General features: G+C 36.3%; 2 protein-coding genes across 2 annotated transcripts; both read left to right on the forward strand.

Moving 5' to 3' along the window:
• The first annotated feature begins 1,884 nt into the window (after positions 1–1,884).
• On the forward strand, positions 1,885–6,710 carry LOC112789359 (uncharacterized). Its single transcript, XM_072230954.1, has 6 exons — positions 1,885–3,095; positions 3,411–3,650; positions 3,803–4,209; positions 4,287–5,758; positions 5,840–6,631; positions 6,687–6,710. Exons 1-6 carry the CDS (start codon positions 1,885–1,887, stop codon positions 6,708–6,710), a joined length of 4,146 nt encoding a protein of 1,381 aa, XP_072087055.1.
• Positions 6,711–8,215: 1,505 nt separating this feature from the next.
• LOC112789360 (conserved oligomeric Golgi complex subunit 7) lies at positions 8,216–14,115 on the forward strand. The gene is made up of 10 exons (XM_025831215.3): positions 8,216–8,782; positions 9,481–9,570; positions 9,671–9,790; positions 9,894–9,995; positions 10,085–10,365; positions 10,627–10,772; positions 10,862–11,060; positions 11,378–12,050; positions 12,826–13,155; positions 13,593–14,115. Exons 1-10 carry the CDS (start codon positions 8,498–8,500, stop codon positions 13,863–13,865), a joined length of 2,499 nt encoding a protein of 832 aa, XP_025687000.1. The 5' UTR covers positions 8,216–8,497; the 3' UTR covers positions 13,866–14,115.
• Positions 14,116–15,305: the final 1,190 nt, after the last annotated feature.

Here is a 15,305-nt window from a genome sequence, read left to right on the forward strand (position 1 = left end):
TAGGAATGAGGGATGGAAAGTGGGTTTCTCACGCCCTGAGTCTTCATTACCATATTAATTTATTTTTCAATAGAATAAATTATATATTGAATAACAAAAGTTGCTATCGGTTTCTTTTCACACTAACTAATACTCAAGAATGGTGTTTCGATACACCATATTACCAAAAAATATTAATCGATCTAATAACTTTTGTAATGATATAAGTTTATGAATTTGAAAATTTAAAAATTATTTCATAAAATGTAAAGTTTTAACAAGTAATAATATTGATCATATTATTTTGATTTCAAGAATGAATACGATAGCAATAAATAAAATTGTCCCAAGTAAATTTTAACAAAGACAAAAATAAATAAGTATTTTTATTAATGAAAAATTAATCTATTTTAAAGACAAATACAATTTTTTTTCTATGGATTTCCTAACTTGGCAAGTCGAGAATTAATCCACCACATATTGATGCTCTATTTATTAAGGGTCTGTCGCTAACTAATAGATTGTGATACACACAAGACGAAATTCAAACTCCAAATACTTGCTTAAGCGGGCCAATGAGATGACTATTCAATAAATTTAAATTGATTAAAATAAATATTAATTATTTTTAATATTTTTAAATTGTAAAATATTTATAATAATAATTACTATGTACATTTTTTATTTAAATTTAATAAAAAATTTATATAATTTTATGTATTATCCTGTGTAGGACACGGGAACATACACTAGTATCTATAAAAAATAGATTCTATGTGACAAAGTATCAAATTCTAATCTTTTATTAATTTTTTAATAAAATTTTTAAATTATTCTCGTCCAGTTGTCCTTTATCTTAAACCTCAACTCCACTCCTATCTATTATTCTCTAAATTCCAGACTTTTATAGTCTTTAGTTACCACATAAATTAACCACAAGCTTATTTCACATAAATTAACCACAAGCATATTTTAATTATGAAATTGGTATTATATAATAGATTTTTCCTGAATTCTTATTACTTGTTCGTTGCTAATTTTTATGTAATTACTTAATAATTTCCGCCTATAAAACTATCAACTATCTAATATTATGATTTAATTAATAAAAATGATAACATTAATATTTTTTCATAAGTCATCTTTATTATTTATAATTAGAAAATAGTCATAAATAAATTTATTTCCTTAATGAATGTTAACTTTGTTGTCAAATTCTATATTACCTTTAAAATTTTAGCGTAATTGAGTCTAATTTCTACCTTTTGAAATGAATTTATCCGAAAAAATTAATATGTAAATCACATTATTGTTACAAAATTATTTTTTTAATATAATTAGTGTTGTTTATTTGAACCATTAAATTTAGCTTCTAATGATATTAAAGTTAACCTATTTTATTATCTTGTGCCTTCAAAGAATTTACACTATTGACATAAAAATATAACAATTGAAAAAAATTTATAACAATGGGTATATTCATTTTAATAAATATTCTTCTATCTAATACTATAAAAAAATATATTAGCCACTTTGAATTGCTACAGGTCAACTTCTATCCACAAGTAGTAGAATGCTTAAATTGAGATATGTTCATCAAATAAACAATCAATAAAACACTCATTCGTACTTTCTCACTTTGGATACATTTATATATAAAATAAATTATACATAAAGAAAAAAAAAACAAAAAAGAGTTGAAATAGTAAGAGCCATGAAAATTACGATTCTTATAATTTTGTGTGGCCATCTATATATATTAGATTAGACAACTATGATTATCTAACAAAATTAATTTGTATTTATTGCACTGAACTTTAATAGATAAGAAATTATCTTATTTTAATTTAGTCCTTAATTCACATGATTTGAATTTAACTCAATAATATAGTCTTTAATATACTAATGTCGTTAGAAAGCTCTGGTAGGGTTTCGCCTCAAGAAGATGATCAGGTGCAACGAAGCACCAAAAAAGTCAAAGATCGTTCAGCATTGGATCTCAACCAACATGTAGATAACATGGAAGTAGCTGATGCGATTCTCTCGAAAGTCCATGAAGAGACCAAGATCTCCTATAAAGCTTCCTTGCTATCAACACCAGAAATTAGTACAGAAGATCATTCCTTTCTTACCAATGAGATTGAGGAAGATACTCCTAATCCAGAAGATCGGTGGTACATGGAGGAAGGTGGCCCTTCTGAGAGCGAGAAGCCCTTTGACCCTTGTCCGGTCATTCCGATCTCTAAGGAGGAATTCAATGAATGGTGTAAACCATGGAAAGCAGCACTTATTGTCAAAGTTCTTGGCAAAAGAGTGCACCAAGGCTTCATAGAACAACGTCTAAATAGAGACTGGGTTAAAAAAGGTAGGATTAATATTATTGATATGGATCGTGACTATTTCTTGGTTCATTTTTCAGATGAGGAAGATTACACTCATGCTCTTCTTGGAGGACCTTGGATGATTGCCGGACATTATCTTATTGTTCAAAGATGGAGGCCTTTTTTTCTCTCTTCTGAGAGTGCAGTCAGGAAAATAGCAACATGGATACGTATTCCAAACCTACCTATTGAGCTATATAACCACCATTTTCTGTGGCGTGTTGGATCCACCATTGGAAATATGCTCAAGATCGACAAAACTACGTCTATTCAATCAAGAGGGAAGTTTGCTAGAATATGTGTGGAAATCGATTTATCTAAAAAACTTGTACCACGAATCTCGGTCATGGGAAATATTCTTAACATAGAGTATGAAGGGCTCCACCTCATCTGCTTCTCGTGTGGAAAATATGGGCACAGGGCTGATCAGTGCAGTGAAGGTGTTGCGACCAAGGGCGCTCAGCCGAGAACGGGAGTCTCCGGGGAACCAACAGTGGATATGGAAAGTCATGATTTGTGCGATAATCAAGGCATGAAGGAAAGCCAAGATAACAATAGTAGGCTCAATCAGGATCCCCCTGACTTTGGTCCGTGGATGATGGTGAGGAGGCAAGTCCGGAAGAAACAGGAAAGAATCTCGTCTAATTTAACTAAATCCGTTCCTTCTAATAATAACCTTCTCATTGTGGAAGATGCTACGGATGATATAAGGCAAAAAGTGGAAGGTGGATCCAGGTTTGATATCTTAAATGTGGAAGAGAATAATTGTCAAAATGAGCCTTGTGAGAACTTGTGTTCATAAGCCACCATGCAGGTTGGGCTTGATCCAAAGGAAGCCCAAGAAAGACCTATCAAATCTAATCTTGGCCAAAAAAAGGTTTTAAGGCCAGGAGCAAGTAAAAACCCACAAGCAAATAAAAAAAATCCTACCATAAGAATTGGGCCAATTTTGCCCAAGAAAGGCTTTAAGACTAAAGCAAAGGTCCAAGAAAAGAACCCTATCCTTCCTGAAGCTTCTGTAGTAATGCAAAATAGAATTTTTTCTTTCAGGAACCCCGAGACCGAATTGAAAGAAAAAGAGATCTTGAATCGTATGAGGGAAATTGAGAAACAACAATGGGAAGCCTTTGACATGACAAAGAGAGTGAATGTGCTATTTGAAGACAACATTGCAAAGAGTGAATTCATGTGTGATCATTCGAGTAAGCGGCCCCTCTCAGTGAAGATGAAGGGAAAGAACGTGGAGGTGGAGTCACCGAAGAAACCCCCGGATCTCAGCACAGGGGTTCCGTCTTCAAACAACAAACTAAAAGAGCAAGTCTCTCAATGCCAATCCAAATCGGATAACAAAGGGGGTTCCAACCGATCCTCTTAATGGTGTTGGTCTATTCGACCTTTTCTTCTTTATTACGTCTTATGAATATCATCTGTTGGAATTGCAGAGGAGCGGGTGGTAAAGGTTTTCCCACTCTTATCAGGGATTTGAGGAGAAATTATGAAGCTCATCTGATCATTTTACTTGAGACCCACATCAGTGGGGACCGGGGTAAAATTATTAGAAATAAAATAGGGTTCGATAGCTGCTGTGTGGAAGAGGCCAGGGGCCATTCGGGAGGTATTTGGGTTCTGTGGGATTCCCATTACTGGAAAGTGGAGGCTATTCAGCAACATATTCAGTTTATTCATTTGAAGATTGAAGGTAGAGATTCTATGCCCTGGATGCTAACGGCTATCTATGGGAGTCCTCAGAGATTGATGCGTAAGTCACTTTGGGATAATCTTCGAGATCTTCGGAATTCTGTTAATCTTCCTTGGTGCACCATTGGCGACTTTAATGCCATCTTACACAGTTATAAAAAAGGGGAGGAGCTCCTTCTCAAAGTGGTGATGCTTGCCCCGATTTTATATCTTGCGTCTCGGATGTAGGCCTTTTGGATTTGGGTTTCTCTGGCTTCCCCTTTACTTGGAAAAGAGGTAACTTGTTTGAACGCCTGGATAGAGCTCTTAGCGATATTGATTGGCAAATTAAATTTCCTGAAGCTTCCATTAAACATTTACCTTCTTTAAAGTCCGACCACTCCCCCATTTATCTTCAACTTTCTCCTGTTGCTCTCCTCAATAGGAGAAGACGTCCTTTTCGCTTCTTGGCAGCTTGGTTAAATCATCCAGATTTCGATAATCTGGTCTCCAATAACTGGAGGGTCCAAGAATCTTGGAGTAATGGTGTTGAGAATTTTAAAAGCTCTCTGAAGACGTGGAATTCTGAGGTTTTTGGAGATATTAACAGAAAAAAGTCAAGGATTTTTAGAAGGCTTCAGGGTATAAATAACAGTTTGAATAATAGAAATAACAAGGTTCTTGAAAAACTTCAAAAAGACTTGTGGGCTGATTATGAGGTCATCCTAGAGCAGGAAGAACTGTTGTGGTTCCAAAAGTCCAGATGCAACTGGATTGAATTCGGAGATCGAAACACCAAGTTTTTTCACGGCACAACTATGGCACGTAGAAGAAGGAACAGGATTGAGTCTCTACAAGATGATAACGGGGTTTGGATTACAGAAAGCTCAGCTTTAGAAGACATGGCTACCTCCTTTTTTAAAAACTTATACACTGATGATATGGCTGACATTCCCTTTGTTCTGAGCAAAGCCTTTCCTATGTTGAGCAATGAAGAGCTAGAGAGTTTTGGTAGGAACATCTCGGCTGTTGAAATTAAAGACTCTCTCTTTAGTATTGGGGCCCTCAAAGCACCGGGAAAAGATGGGATACAGGCAATTTTCTACCAGAATAAGTGGGATCTCATTGGTACAGACTTGTGTCAGCTTGTTCAGAATATCTTTCAGAATCCACAAAAGGTAAAAGATATTAATGAAACACTTATTACCCTTATACCTAAAGTGGAACCCGTAATGAACCTGAAGCAGATGAGTCCCATCAGCTTGTGCAATGTCTCTTACAAAATTATTACCAAGATCCTGGCCAGAAGACTCAGAGGTATCATGGGTAAGTTGACGCAACCTACTCAATGCAGTTTCATCCCTGGAAGAGAAAGCTCCGATAACATTGTTATCGCACAGGAGGTTATCCATTCCATGAAAAGCAAGAAAGGTAAAAAAGGATGGATGGCAATCAAAATTGACTTGGAGAAAGCTTACGATAGACTAAAATGGAGCTTCATTGAAGATATTCTCAAGGATATTGGTATGCCTGATCATTTTATTAGCCTGGTTTATGCGTGCATTTCCACTGCTCGTATGAGAGTGCTCTGGAACGGAGAAGCCCTTGATGAATTTTCGCCTTCTAGAGGTATTCGCCAAGGAGATCCGTTATCTCCATACATCTTTGTGTTGTGCATTGAGAAGCTCTCCCAACTCATTAGTGTGGCTGTTGATATGGAAGTGTGGAATCCGATTAGTCTCAACAGAGATGGGCCCAAATTATCCCATTTGTGCTTTGCCGAGACATGATTCTATTTGCAGAAGCAAGCATGGAACAAGCAGACGTTATTAAGAAAGTTCTGGAAGCCTTTTGCAACAGTTCAGGTCAAAGAGTCAATAATGAGAAGACTCGTGTTTTTTTTTTCCAACAATATCAACCATAATATAAGGGAAGGTGTTAGTGAGGTGCTACAATTTAGTAGAACAAATGACTTGGGTAAATACCTTGGGGTTCTTTTGCTGCACTCAAGGGTGACCGATAGCACATACAAATCAATCATTAATAATCTGGAGGCTAGGTTAAATGGTTGGAAAGCCAGAACTCTTTCCCTCGCCGACAGAGCTACTCTGGTGAAATCTGTTTTAACTTCTTTACCTAGTTATACTATGCAAACTGCTTTGCTTCCTTCATCTACTTGTAACTTAATTGATTTAAATTGTAGGAAATTCCTTTGGGGCGAAACAGGTCAAGTGAAAAAGACTCATCTCTTGAGTTGGAGGAAGGTCAATAAACCAAAAAACTCTGGAGGTTTAGGTATCCGGTATGCTAAGGATCTCAACCATGCTTTTATGATAAAGATGGGATGGGGTCTAACAACAAAGAAAGACTGTTTATGGGCTAGAGTTCTACGGTCTAAGTACAAATGTGGGAATGATATCATTCCCATTGTTGGGAGAAAAAAGAACGACTCTAATATTTGGAAAGGAATCTGTTCAGCCTGGCAAGATGTGGAGCGGAACTCTATTTGGAAAGTTAGAAACGGTTCTAAAATTAATTTTTGGGAACACAATTGGGTGCCAACAGCTGGCCATCTCAATCAATATGCTCTGCAGGTAAGTGAAACAAATAATTCTAATATCTCACTAAATGACTTCTTGTTGGTTTCAGGGGACTGGGATGCAAATAAGCTAAGGACTTGGCTGCCGAGGAGTTAGTGGGAAAAATCATCGCGATGTCACCTCCCTCACCATGGAAAGATGATGACCAATTGGCCTGGAACCTCTCAAGTGATGGAACCTTCAACCTCAGATCAGCCTATAACTCCCTGGATCGTAATCCTTCAATGCCGGTCCAGGTCTTTAAAAAGGTTTGGGAGTGGAATGGTCCTGAAAGGATTCGGTACCTTCTCTGGTTAGTAACTAACGAGGCTATTCTTACTAATGCTACAAGAGCCAGAAGACACGTGACAAATATTGCTAACTGTCCGAGATGTAACGCTGAGGAGGAAACTACCATTCACGTCCTTCGGGACTGCCAATTTGCCAGAAATGTATGGACTTCCCTAGTTTCTCAAGACCTTTTGGGTGAGTTTTTTAACACAGATTTGCGGGAGTGGATTTTGCTTAATCTGATTCAAAGAGGTAACTGGCCATGCATTTTTGGAATGGGAATATCAGCCCTATGGTATGATAGAAATAAGCTGGTTTTCGAAGGAAAAATCTCTGCTCCAGGTGCGGTTGCTATTTCTATTCACAAACGGACAACTGAAGTAATACATTGCTTGAGAAAGAATCTTATCAAGGAGCAGCCCAACAGGTTAGATCACCTCATCCGGTGGATACCACCGCCGGAGAGTATTATAAAAATCAATGTTGATGGCTCGTTTTACTCGCACAATAATAACGCCGCTTGTGGCGGAGTTTTTAGAGACCAGTGGGGTAGATTCTTAAAAGGTTTTTCATGCAACCTTGGTAGTTGTTCCATAATGCATGCAGAATTATAGGCCGTCATCAAAGGCCTTCAAATAGCAACGGCAAATGATATTCATCATGTCATCATCGAATCAGACTCTAAGATGGCTCTTAATTTTGTCAAAAACGGATGTCCAGATTCTCATCCTTGTGCAACCTTGGTAAAAGATATCAATATCCTTGCAGGACGCATCCCCTCTATTAAGTGAAATCACATTTTTAGAGAAGCAAACACTGTTGCTGATTGTCTAGCCAAAAAGGGCCAAGAGCTCCCCAACGGACTGCACATTTTTGATGCACCACCACCTAATTGTCTTCACTTCCTTTTTTCTGATTTTCATGGTTGCCTTCGGCTAAGAGGCACCATTTGAGTGTTTTCTCCTTTAGGGTCCTTGACCCTCCTTTTACACAAAAATAAATATATGATTTGATTTTATTTGATTTAATTATTAGTTGAAAATATCTCAGTTGTCTATTTTATTCATAAATTTATTATTTTAATGACTAATAAAATTAATCAAATTAATAAATTAGTACACACAATAAATTTAGTTTAATAAATTAGAAAAAAATAAATTAAAAATATTAACAGAATATTAAAATAGATAAATTAAAAATACTATTAAATTAAATTAATATAAATTATAATAAATTATATGATATTTAAATATCTAATTAAATTAATTAGTTGATATAGTTAATTTATCTAATAATTTATATTTAATACGATAAAAAAAATAAATCAAAAAATACTTTCAAAAGCATGTCACCTCTATTTTAAGTACAAAATTAATATGTAAATACTACTTTATCTTCATAGAAATAATCCTAACCGTATCCAAACATCCTGGATATAAGCCAGCCTCGTCAAGTTAAAAACGGCTCGACTTTACCCATTTCCACTCTTCACACAACATAACCTCCATAATAACCACACATAGTTCATGGATCTACCAAAGCAATCTTCAGCTCAGTGAGTGAACTCGTTCGTGTTTCCGGGAGAAAAGGATGATGCTGGATTTGGGTCCGTTCTCAAGCGAGAACTACGACTCTAAGAAATGGATCAACGCCGCTTGCCAGAGCCGTCACCCGCAGGAGCCAGTCGACAAGCACTTTGTCGACATGGAGATGAAAATCCAGATGGTCTCCGAGGAGATCGCCGCCTCCCTCGAGGAACAGAGCGCCGGCGCTCTCCTCCGAGTCCCCCGTGCCACCCGTGACGTCATCCGACTCCGTGACGATGCCGTTTCTCTCCGCTCCGCCGTCTCCGCCATCCTCCAGAAGCTCAAGAAGGTACGTGTGTCTGCTATAATGTGCGATTCGCTATGCCTAGATTTGAGATCAAATCGGGAATTTCATCTTTGTCTTGCTTTGAGCTTTTCCAATCTCTTGTGCTGAAGAATGAATTGTTGATTATAGTCAATGCATAGTGTTATTTGTTAATCTAATTTTGAATTTTGTTGTGCTAAGTTATAGATCTTTAAACTTGGTTACTTGTAGCGAACTATGCACCATAATATTTGCACTGAGATCTAACTGGCTAACTCGGAGCAAGCTTGTGTTGAATTGGTTATGTGAATGCATTAAGGGGAAACCGTGTATTCCTTTTTCTGAATATAGTTGCTATAAGCTTACTCTATGCTGCTTTATATTTGTTTAAGATAACACTTCTTGTAGTTTTCATCGCGCCCCCGCCCCCCCCCCCCCCCCCCCCTTTTTTTTTCTTTTTCCGTGGAATAGAGTTGTTACTTTGGCTTCGTGGTGCTTAGGCAACACATGTTTCAAATTCTGGTTCTATATCAGCTCAATGGGATTGTTAGTTTTGTTGCATTGATGTCACTTTTATTTTAGTTCTGTGCTTTCTTTTTCATTATAATCCTAAGAGTTCTTTTTAATCTTCCTGCTGACTCATGGTTGAAATGTTCGATTTATATACGTCTGAAGACCCACCCTGACCTTTTCCTCATGATCAACTTTTTTATTTCTTATAGGCAGAGGGATCGTCCGCTGAATCTATAGCAGCCCTTGCTAAAGTTGACGTTGTCAAGCAGAGGATGGAAGCTGCTTATGAGACATTGCAGGTAAAGATTGTTAATTTTCATATTTTGAGTCAAAAGTTCACATTGATGTAGCTCAATGAGATAACAAAGCAAACTATCTTAAATTGCATTGTAATGACAGGATGCTGCTGGATTAACTCAATTAAGTTCAACTGTGGAGGATGTATTTGCTAGTGGTGATCTCCCTCGTGCTGCAGAAACTCTGGCTAATATGAGACATTGCTTGTCTGCTGTTGGGGAGGTACTAATTTCCACATTGGTTATGTTTTATATGCATGTGATTTGATTTTTATCAGAAGATGTTGTGGGGGTTGTTTTGACTTACCATCACTTCTTGTATGTAGGTTGCTGAATTTGCCAACATAAGAAAGCAACTTGAAGTCTTGGAAGATAGGCTAGACACGATGGTGCAGCCCCGCCTTACTGATGCATTATCGAATCGCAAGGTTATTATTAATTTATTTTTGTGAAACCATGCACTTATGCCTTATAAATATAATCTGTAGTAACTTTAGATTGTATCATTGTCAATCAGGTTGATGCTGCCCAAGATTTGCGGGAAATTCTAATCAGAATTGGGAGATTTAAGTCTTTAGAATCGCAATACACAAAGGTTCACTTAAAACCAATAAAGAAGCTCTGGGAAGATTTTGACTCAAAAGACCGAGCCAATAAGTCTGCAAATGAGAAGAACGAAATGGAGAGGATATCAAGTAGTGGTGATTTTCAGTCAGCTTTGCCAACAATATCGTTCTCCAGTTGGTTGCCAAACTTTTATGATGAACTACTACTTTATCTTGAACAAGAATGGAAATGGTATTGTTTTTAGAGATAATTTTTACCAGTAAAGCAAATAGTTGGAATGCTACTCTAATAATATTAAGTACTTTTTGGGTTAACATCTCAGTCATATGTTAATTTTGGCCATTTAAATTTTAAGTTCTTAAAGCAAACTGGATTAGATTAAGAATAAAATCATACTCAAACCTTGATGCTATTGGATTTTCTTTCACCATATCTTTCTATTTAAAAATTAGCAAGAATAAAATGGTACTAAGTACTAACTATTGCTTGCAGGTGTATGATTGCTTTTCCAGAAGATTATAAAACTCTAGTCCCAAGGCTACTAAGTGAGACTATGATGTCTATAGGTTCCAGTTTCGTATCTCATATCAATGTTGCCATTGGAGATGCTGTTCCTGAAACGAAAGCACTTGCTAAAGGTTGTTCTTAGATGCTTTACACAATTTGCTGTCTGAGAAAACTGGTATAATTTATACAAACTGACATTTCAACTCTTTAATCCTTGCAGGCTTATTGGATATATTATCTGGAGATATGCAAAAGGGTATTAAGATTCAGACTAAGCATCTAGAGGCATTGATTGAATTACACAACATGACGGGTACATTTGCAAGGAATATTCAACACTTATTTTCGGATTCTGATGTCCGAGTTTTAATAGATGTCCTGAAAGCTGTGTACTTGCCATATGAATCATTTAAACACAGGTAATTTTTTTTTCTTTGATGTATAATAAGAAAGGCATAATTGAAATTTTGATAAATAAAGTTTGTTTGCTAGTGCCATTTGGTAGTGGCCTCATTATTATTGACAAATTAGAGGGGCCTGAGAAATAATATTAACATATTTCTCAGATTTGTTCCTCAAAACATAGAAAAACAAAAGAGGCATAGAAAAGTAAATCTAAATGAATAGTGGGGCGTCCTTACTGATCTTTTGGCTCATTGTACACATAAATTTTTTCTCCAATTCTTTGAATTATTCCTTTAATTACTTTATCATTATTTATGGGCATATCTTACAGGTATGGACAAATGGAGCGTGCCATCCTTTCCTCAGAGATTGGAGGAGTAGATTTAAGAGGAGCTGTTATTCGAGGCGTGGGAGCCCAAGGAATAGAACTCAGCGAAACAGTTCGCAGGATGGAGGAGTCTATTCCGCAAGTTATTATACTTCTTGAAGCAGCTGTGGAGAGATGCATCAACTTCACTGGAGGTTCTGAGGCAGATGAGCTAATTCTTGCTCTTGATGACATAATGTTACAGTACATTGCTACTCTGCAAGACACACTCAAGTCACTAAGAACTGTATGTGGTGTCGATTATGGTAGTGATGGTACAATAAAGAAGGAAACGGAGAAGAAGGATGGAAACCCAAATGCTCGAAGAGTTGATTTGATCTCAAATGAAGAGGAGTGGTCCATAGTTCAAGGGGCATTGCAAATCCTGACAGTTGCAGATAGTTTGACAAGCAGGTCTTCTGTATTTGAAGCATCTTTGAGAGCTACACTTGCTAGATTGAGCACGAGTCTATCTTTTTCAGTATTTGGTTCAAGTTTAGACCAAAACCAGACAATAAGAAGTAGTAATGAAGATGGGGAGCCATATTTTGGTGGAAGGGCTGCCTTGGATATGGCAGCTCTGCGGCTTGTTGATGTGCCGGAAAAGGCTAGGAAACTCCTTAACCTTTTGAATCAGGTATAAATAAGACTAACTTTATTGCAATCTCACTTTCTTAAGTATATGTTTTGGTTTAGAAATAGATACAAAAGGATATGGGATTCAATTTCAATATCTAGATCTGGAGGAGCCTCAAAATATAGTGCCTAATTCCACACTTGCCCTTCTAACACATTCTTCTCCAGTCCACATTAAAATCCCCTAGCAGCGTGCTTTAATGTAGCAATGATTCAATTTCCCCAATACAGTTTCCCTCCAACAAAAATGCTAATTATTGACATTGGTAAATATACAATTTGACAAAAACATATCAACAGGAGACTTAAGGTTTAGGCAATGTTCATGTGGAATTGGTGCCTTTGCCCAGGCTCATTAATCTCTATTTCCTCTGTTATGTGCAGAGTTTCCACCCCTCTATGCCTATGAATTGATTTGTCTGAAAAGGGAGGTGTAGAGAAACCTATTTTTTTTCTTATTGTCATTTAATTTGAAGGTTAGACATTTTTATTGCAAAAAGAAGAGAACATAAAAGGAAAAAGAAAATGATTTTCTTTCATTTGTCTTGAGCGTTCTACAACAATTACTAAAAATGTTATTCTTGAAATTTTCAAATTCACCCCCATTTTATCCAAAAAAAGGTTAAAATCAATGAATGTGAATTTGTTTCTAAGTTCATCTGTTTTTAGTTGTGTTGGTATTCTTTTGCTATGCGCCTACGTACTTTGTCTTCTCAGTTTATATACTTCTTCTGTTGGTCTCTGTCATTATGTAAAAATATCTCTGGTTTTTGCAGTCTAAAGATCCCCGATTTCATGCACTTCCTCATGCATCTCAAAGAGTTGCAGCATTTGCTGATACAGTGAATGAACTTGTATACGACGTCCTCATATCTAAAGTACGGCAACGCCTCAGTGATGTGTCCCGATTGCCAATTTGGTCATCAGTAGAGGAGCAAAGTGCTTTTCATCTTCCTACCTTCAGTGCATATCCACAGTCCTATGTGACCAGTGTTGGTGAATACCTTCTTACTCTACCCCAACAATTGGAGCCACTTGCTGAGGGAATCTCTAGCAGTGAAAACAATGATGAAGCTCAGTTCTTTGCAACTGAATGGATGTTCAAGGTATAACTCATACTTTGATGGATGCTTAAAAGTTAGGCAGAATCAATTTTCCCTTTTGTTTAATATAGGATAAGGAGTGGCATTTCTTCCCACAGTTTTGTGGATGCTTCAGTTTGAGGTTAATATTCTTGATTAACACATTTAATTCAGCTTCTGCCTATATATACAAGTCTTGTCTCAATTGGCCTCTCAACTAGCTTAGAACACCTCTTTTGAGTAAAAACTTCCCTTTCTGGCAATGCAGTTGAATTTATTCCCTAAAGTTAGAAAGATATGACTAGGTTTTAAAGTTTCCCTCTTTGCCGTTGCAAACAACACAAATATACAGATTATTTGAAATTATTGCAATTATCATGTCTTTCTCAGGCTATTCGTCCTCTTTTCATATGAAAAACAGATAATGACCTACTTTTTTTTTTGGACTAAAATATTATTAGGTCGCAGAAGGGGCAACAGCACTGTACATAGAGCAATTGCGTGGGATTCAGCACATTTCGGATCGTGGAGCGCAACAGCTGTCAGTTGATATTGAGTATCTTAGTAATGTGCTATCCGCTTTGTCGATGCCAATCCCCGCGGTTTTGGCCACATTCCAAAGTTGTCTCTCTGCGTCAAGGGACCAGTTAAAAGATCTTCTCAAGTCAGATTCAGTAGATATGCCAACAGCAAACCTTGTGTGCAAGATGCGGCGAGTGAATTTAGATTCATGAGTGTTTGCTTGCAAACCTTGTGCAGTTGAGTTGCACCCCCTTCTATTCTCCTTTTTGAAATGTATTCTTGATTTGCAGAGAACATTCTTTTACTTCGGCAATACCTACTATTAGAGCATTCTTTTTTAGTTTTAGGGTGAGCATGTGACATATCTACTTGCATATTGAATTAGTAACTAGTTAGATAAAGCTTACAATCTGCATAATTGTTATAGTATATATTGGAAAAAAAGATTAGTCTTTCAGTAAACAATGTATATCATTGCTTTTTTATAACGCGTTTGTGCTCGATGCTAATCTGTGAGGATGCAACCGATTCCTTTAAGTTTTTATTCATTACATACACACAATACACATTGTGAGGCAAGCAGCTTCACCACCTCAACTAAAGCTTTGTATGGCTTCATCAAATCCCTTCTTTCAATCCCCCCATTTTATAAACCAACTCAATATCTGGATATGCATTCCTTTTCTTTCAATCCTGATATTGTGGAACCAGAATAATTTATATGCAAAAGCTTGAAATGCAATATTTATAAATAAAATATAAGAACTAACATTCATTAGGTTTATCATGGATCTAAACTTTGGGTAACATGTTAAAACTTAAAAGCTATCTGCTTAGGATGGAGCCGTGGAGTATGATATTTATACAAGGTTGGGGTAGATTGTAATAGTATTTACTATTTACATATGTTTGCAATGAACGTTAATGTCTTAAAAGCATAAGGACTAAGGAGGATGATTCCAAATTATTCAAAATTTCTGTTATAAAATAGTGGGGAAAAATATTTTAAAACGTTGTTACCAATGAATTACTGCTAAATAGATACTAAAAAATATGAATAAATCTCTACAACTAAGCAAAATATTTAACCAAGTTTAACTAAGTTTTAAATTCACGCACACACGTTCTTCATCTCTGTCGCTCTTCATCTTCTTCTTCTTCACGGTTGTCACGCACGTTCTCTTCCTCCTCCTTCTTCGTCATCTTTATCTTTTGTTATTGTCGTCACCTCCTTCTCCTCCTCCTCCACCACCACCACCATTATCATCATCATTGTTATTGTTATCGCGTATTTTCTCCTCATCGTCGTTCTTTTATTGCTACTATTTGTTGCTGCATTTTTTTTCTTTTCCTCTTCCTAGTGATTTTGGAGCATTATGTATTTTTTCTTATTTATTTGATTTTTTCTTATTTTTATTATTGTTAAGAGAATAAAACGTGAAGAAGAATCATGAGAAGGTAAAATAAGAAGGACAAGACGAACTATAAAAGAAGATGATAATGATGGAGAAGAAGAAGGAGAAGGAGGAGGAATTTGCTTGTGCGTCATCATTATTAAGTAATTTCGGTGTATTTTGGATTTAAATAAGGTACACTTGGTCTATGCTTGTTTTAAACTGAGTTTGTTTGTGTGTCGTTATCATTAAGTAATT

Source organism: Arachis hypogaea, chromosome 3 (assembly GCF_003086295.3).
Source record: "Arachis hypogaea cultivar Tifrunner chromosome 3, arahy.Tifrunner.gnm2.J5K5, whole genome shotgun sequence".
Classification (NCBI taxonomy): domain Eukaryota; kingdom Viridiplantae; phylum Streptophyta; class Magnoliopsida; order Fabales; family Fabaceae; genus Arachis; species Arachis hypogaea.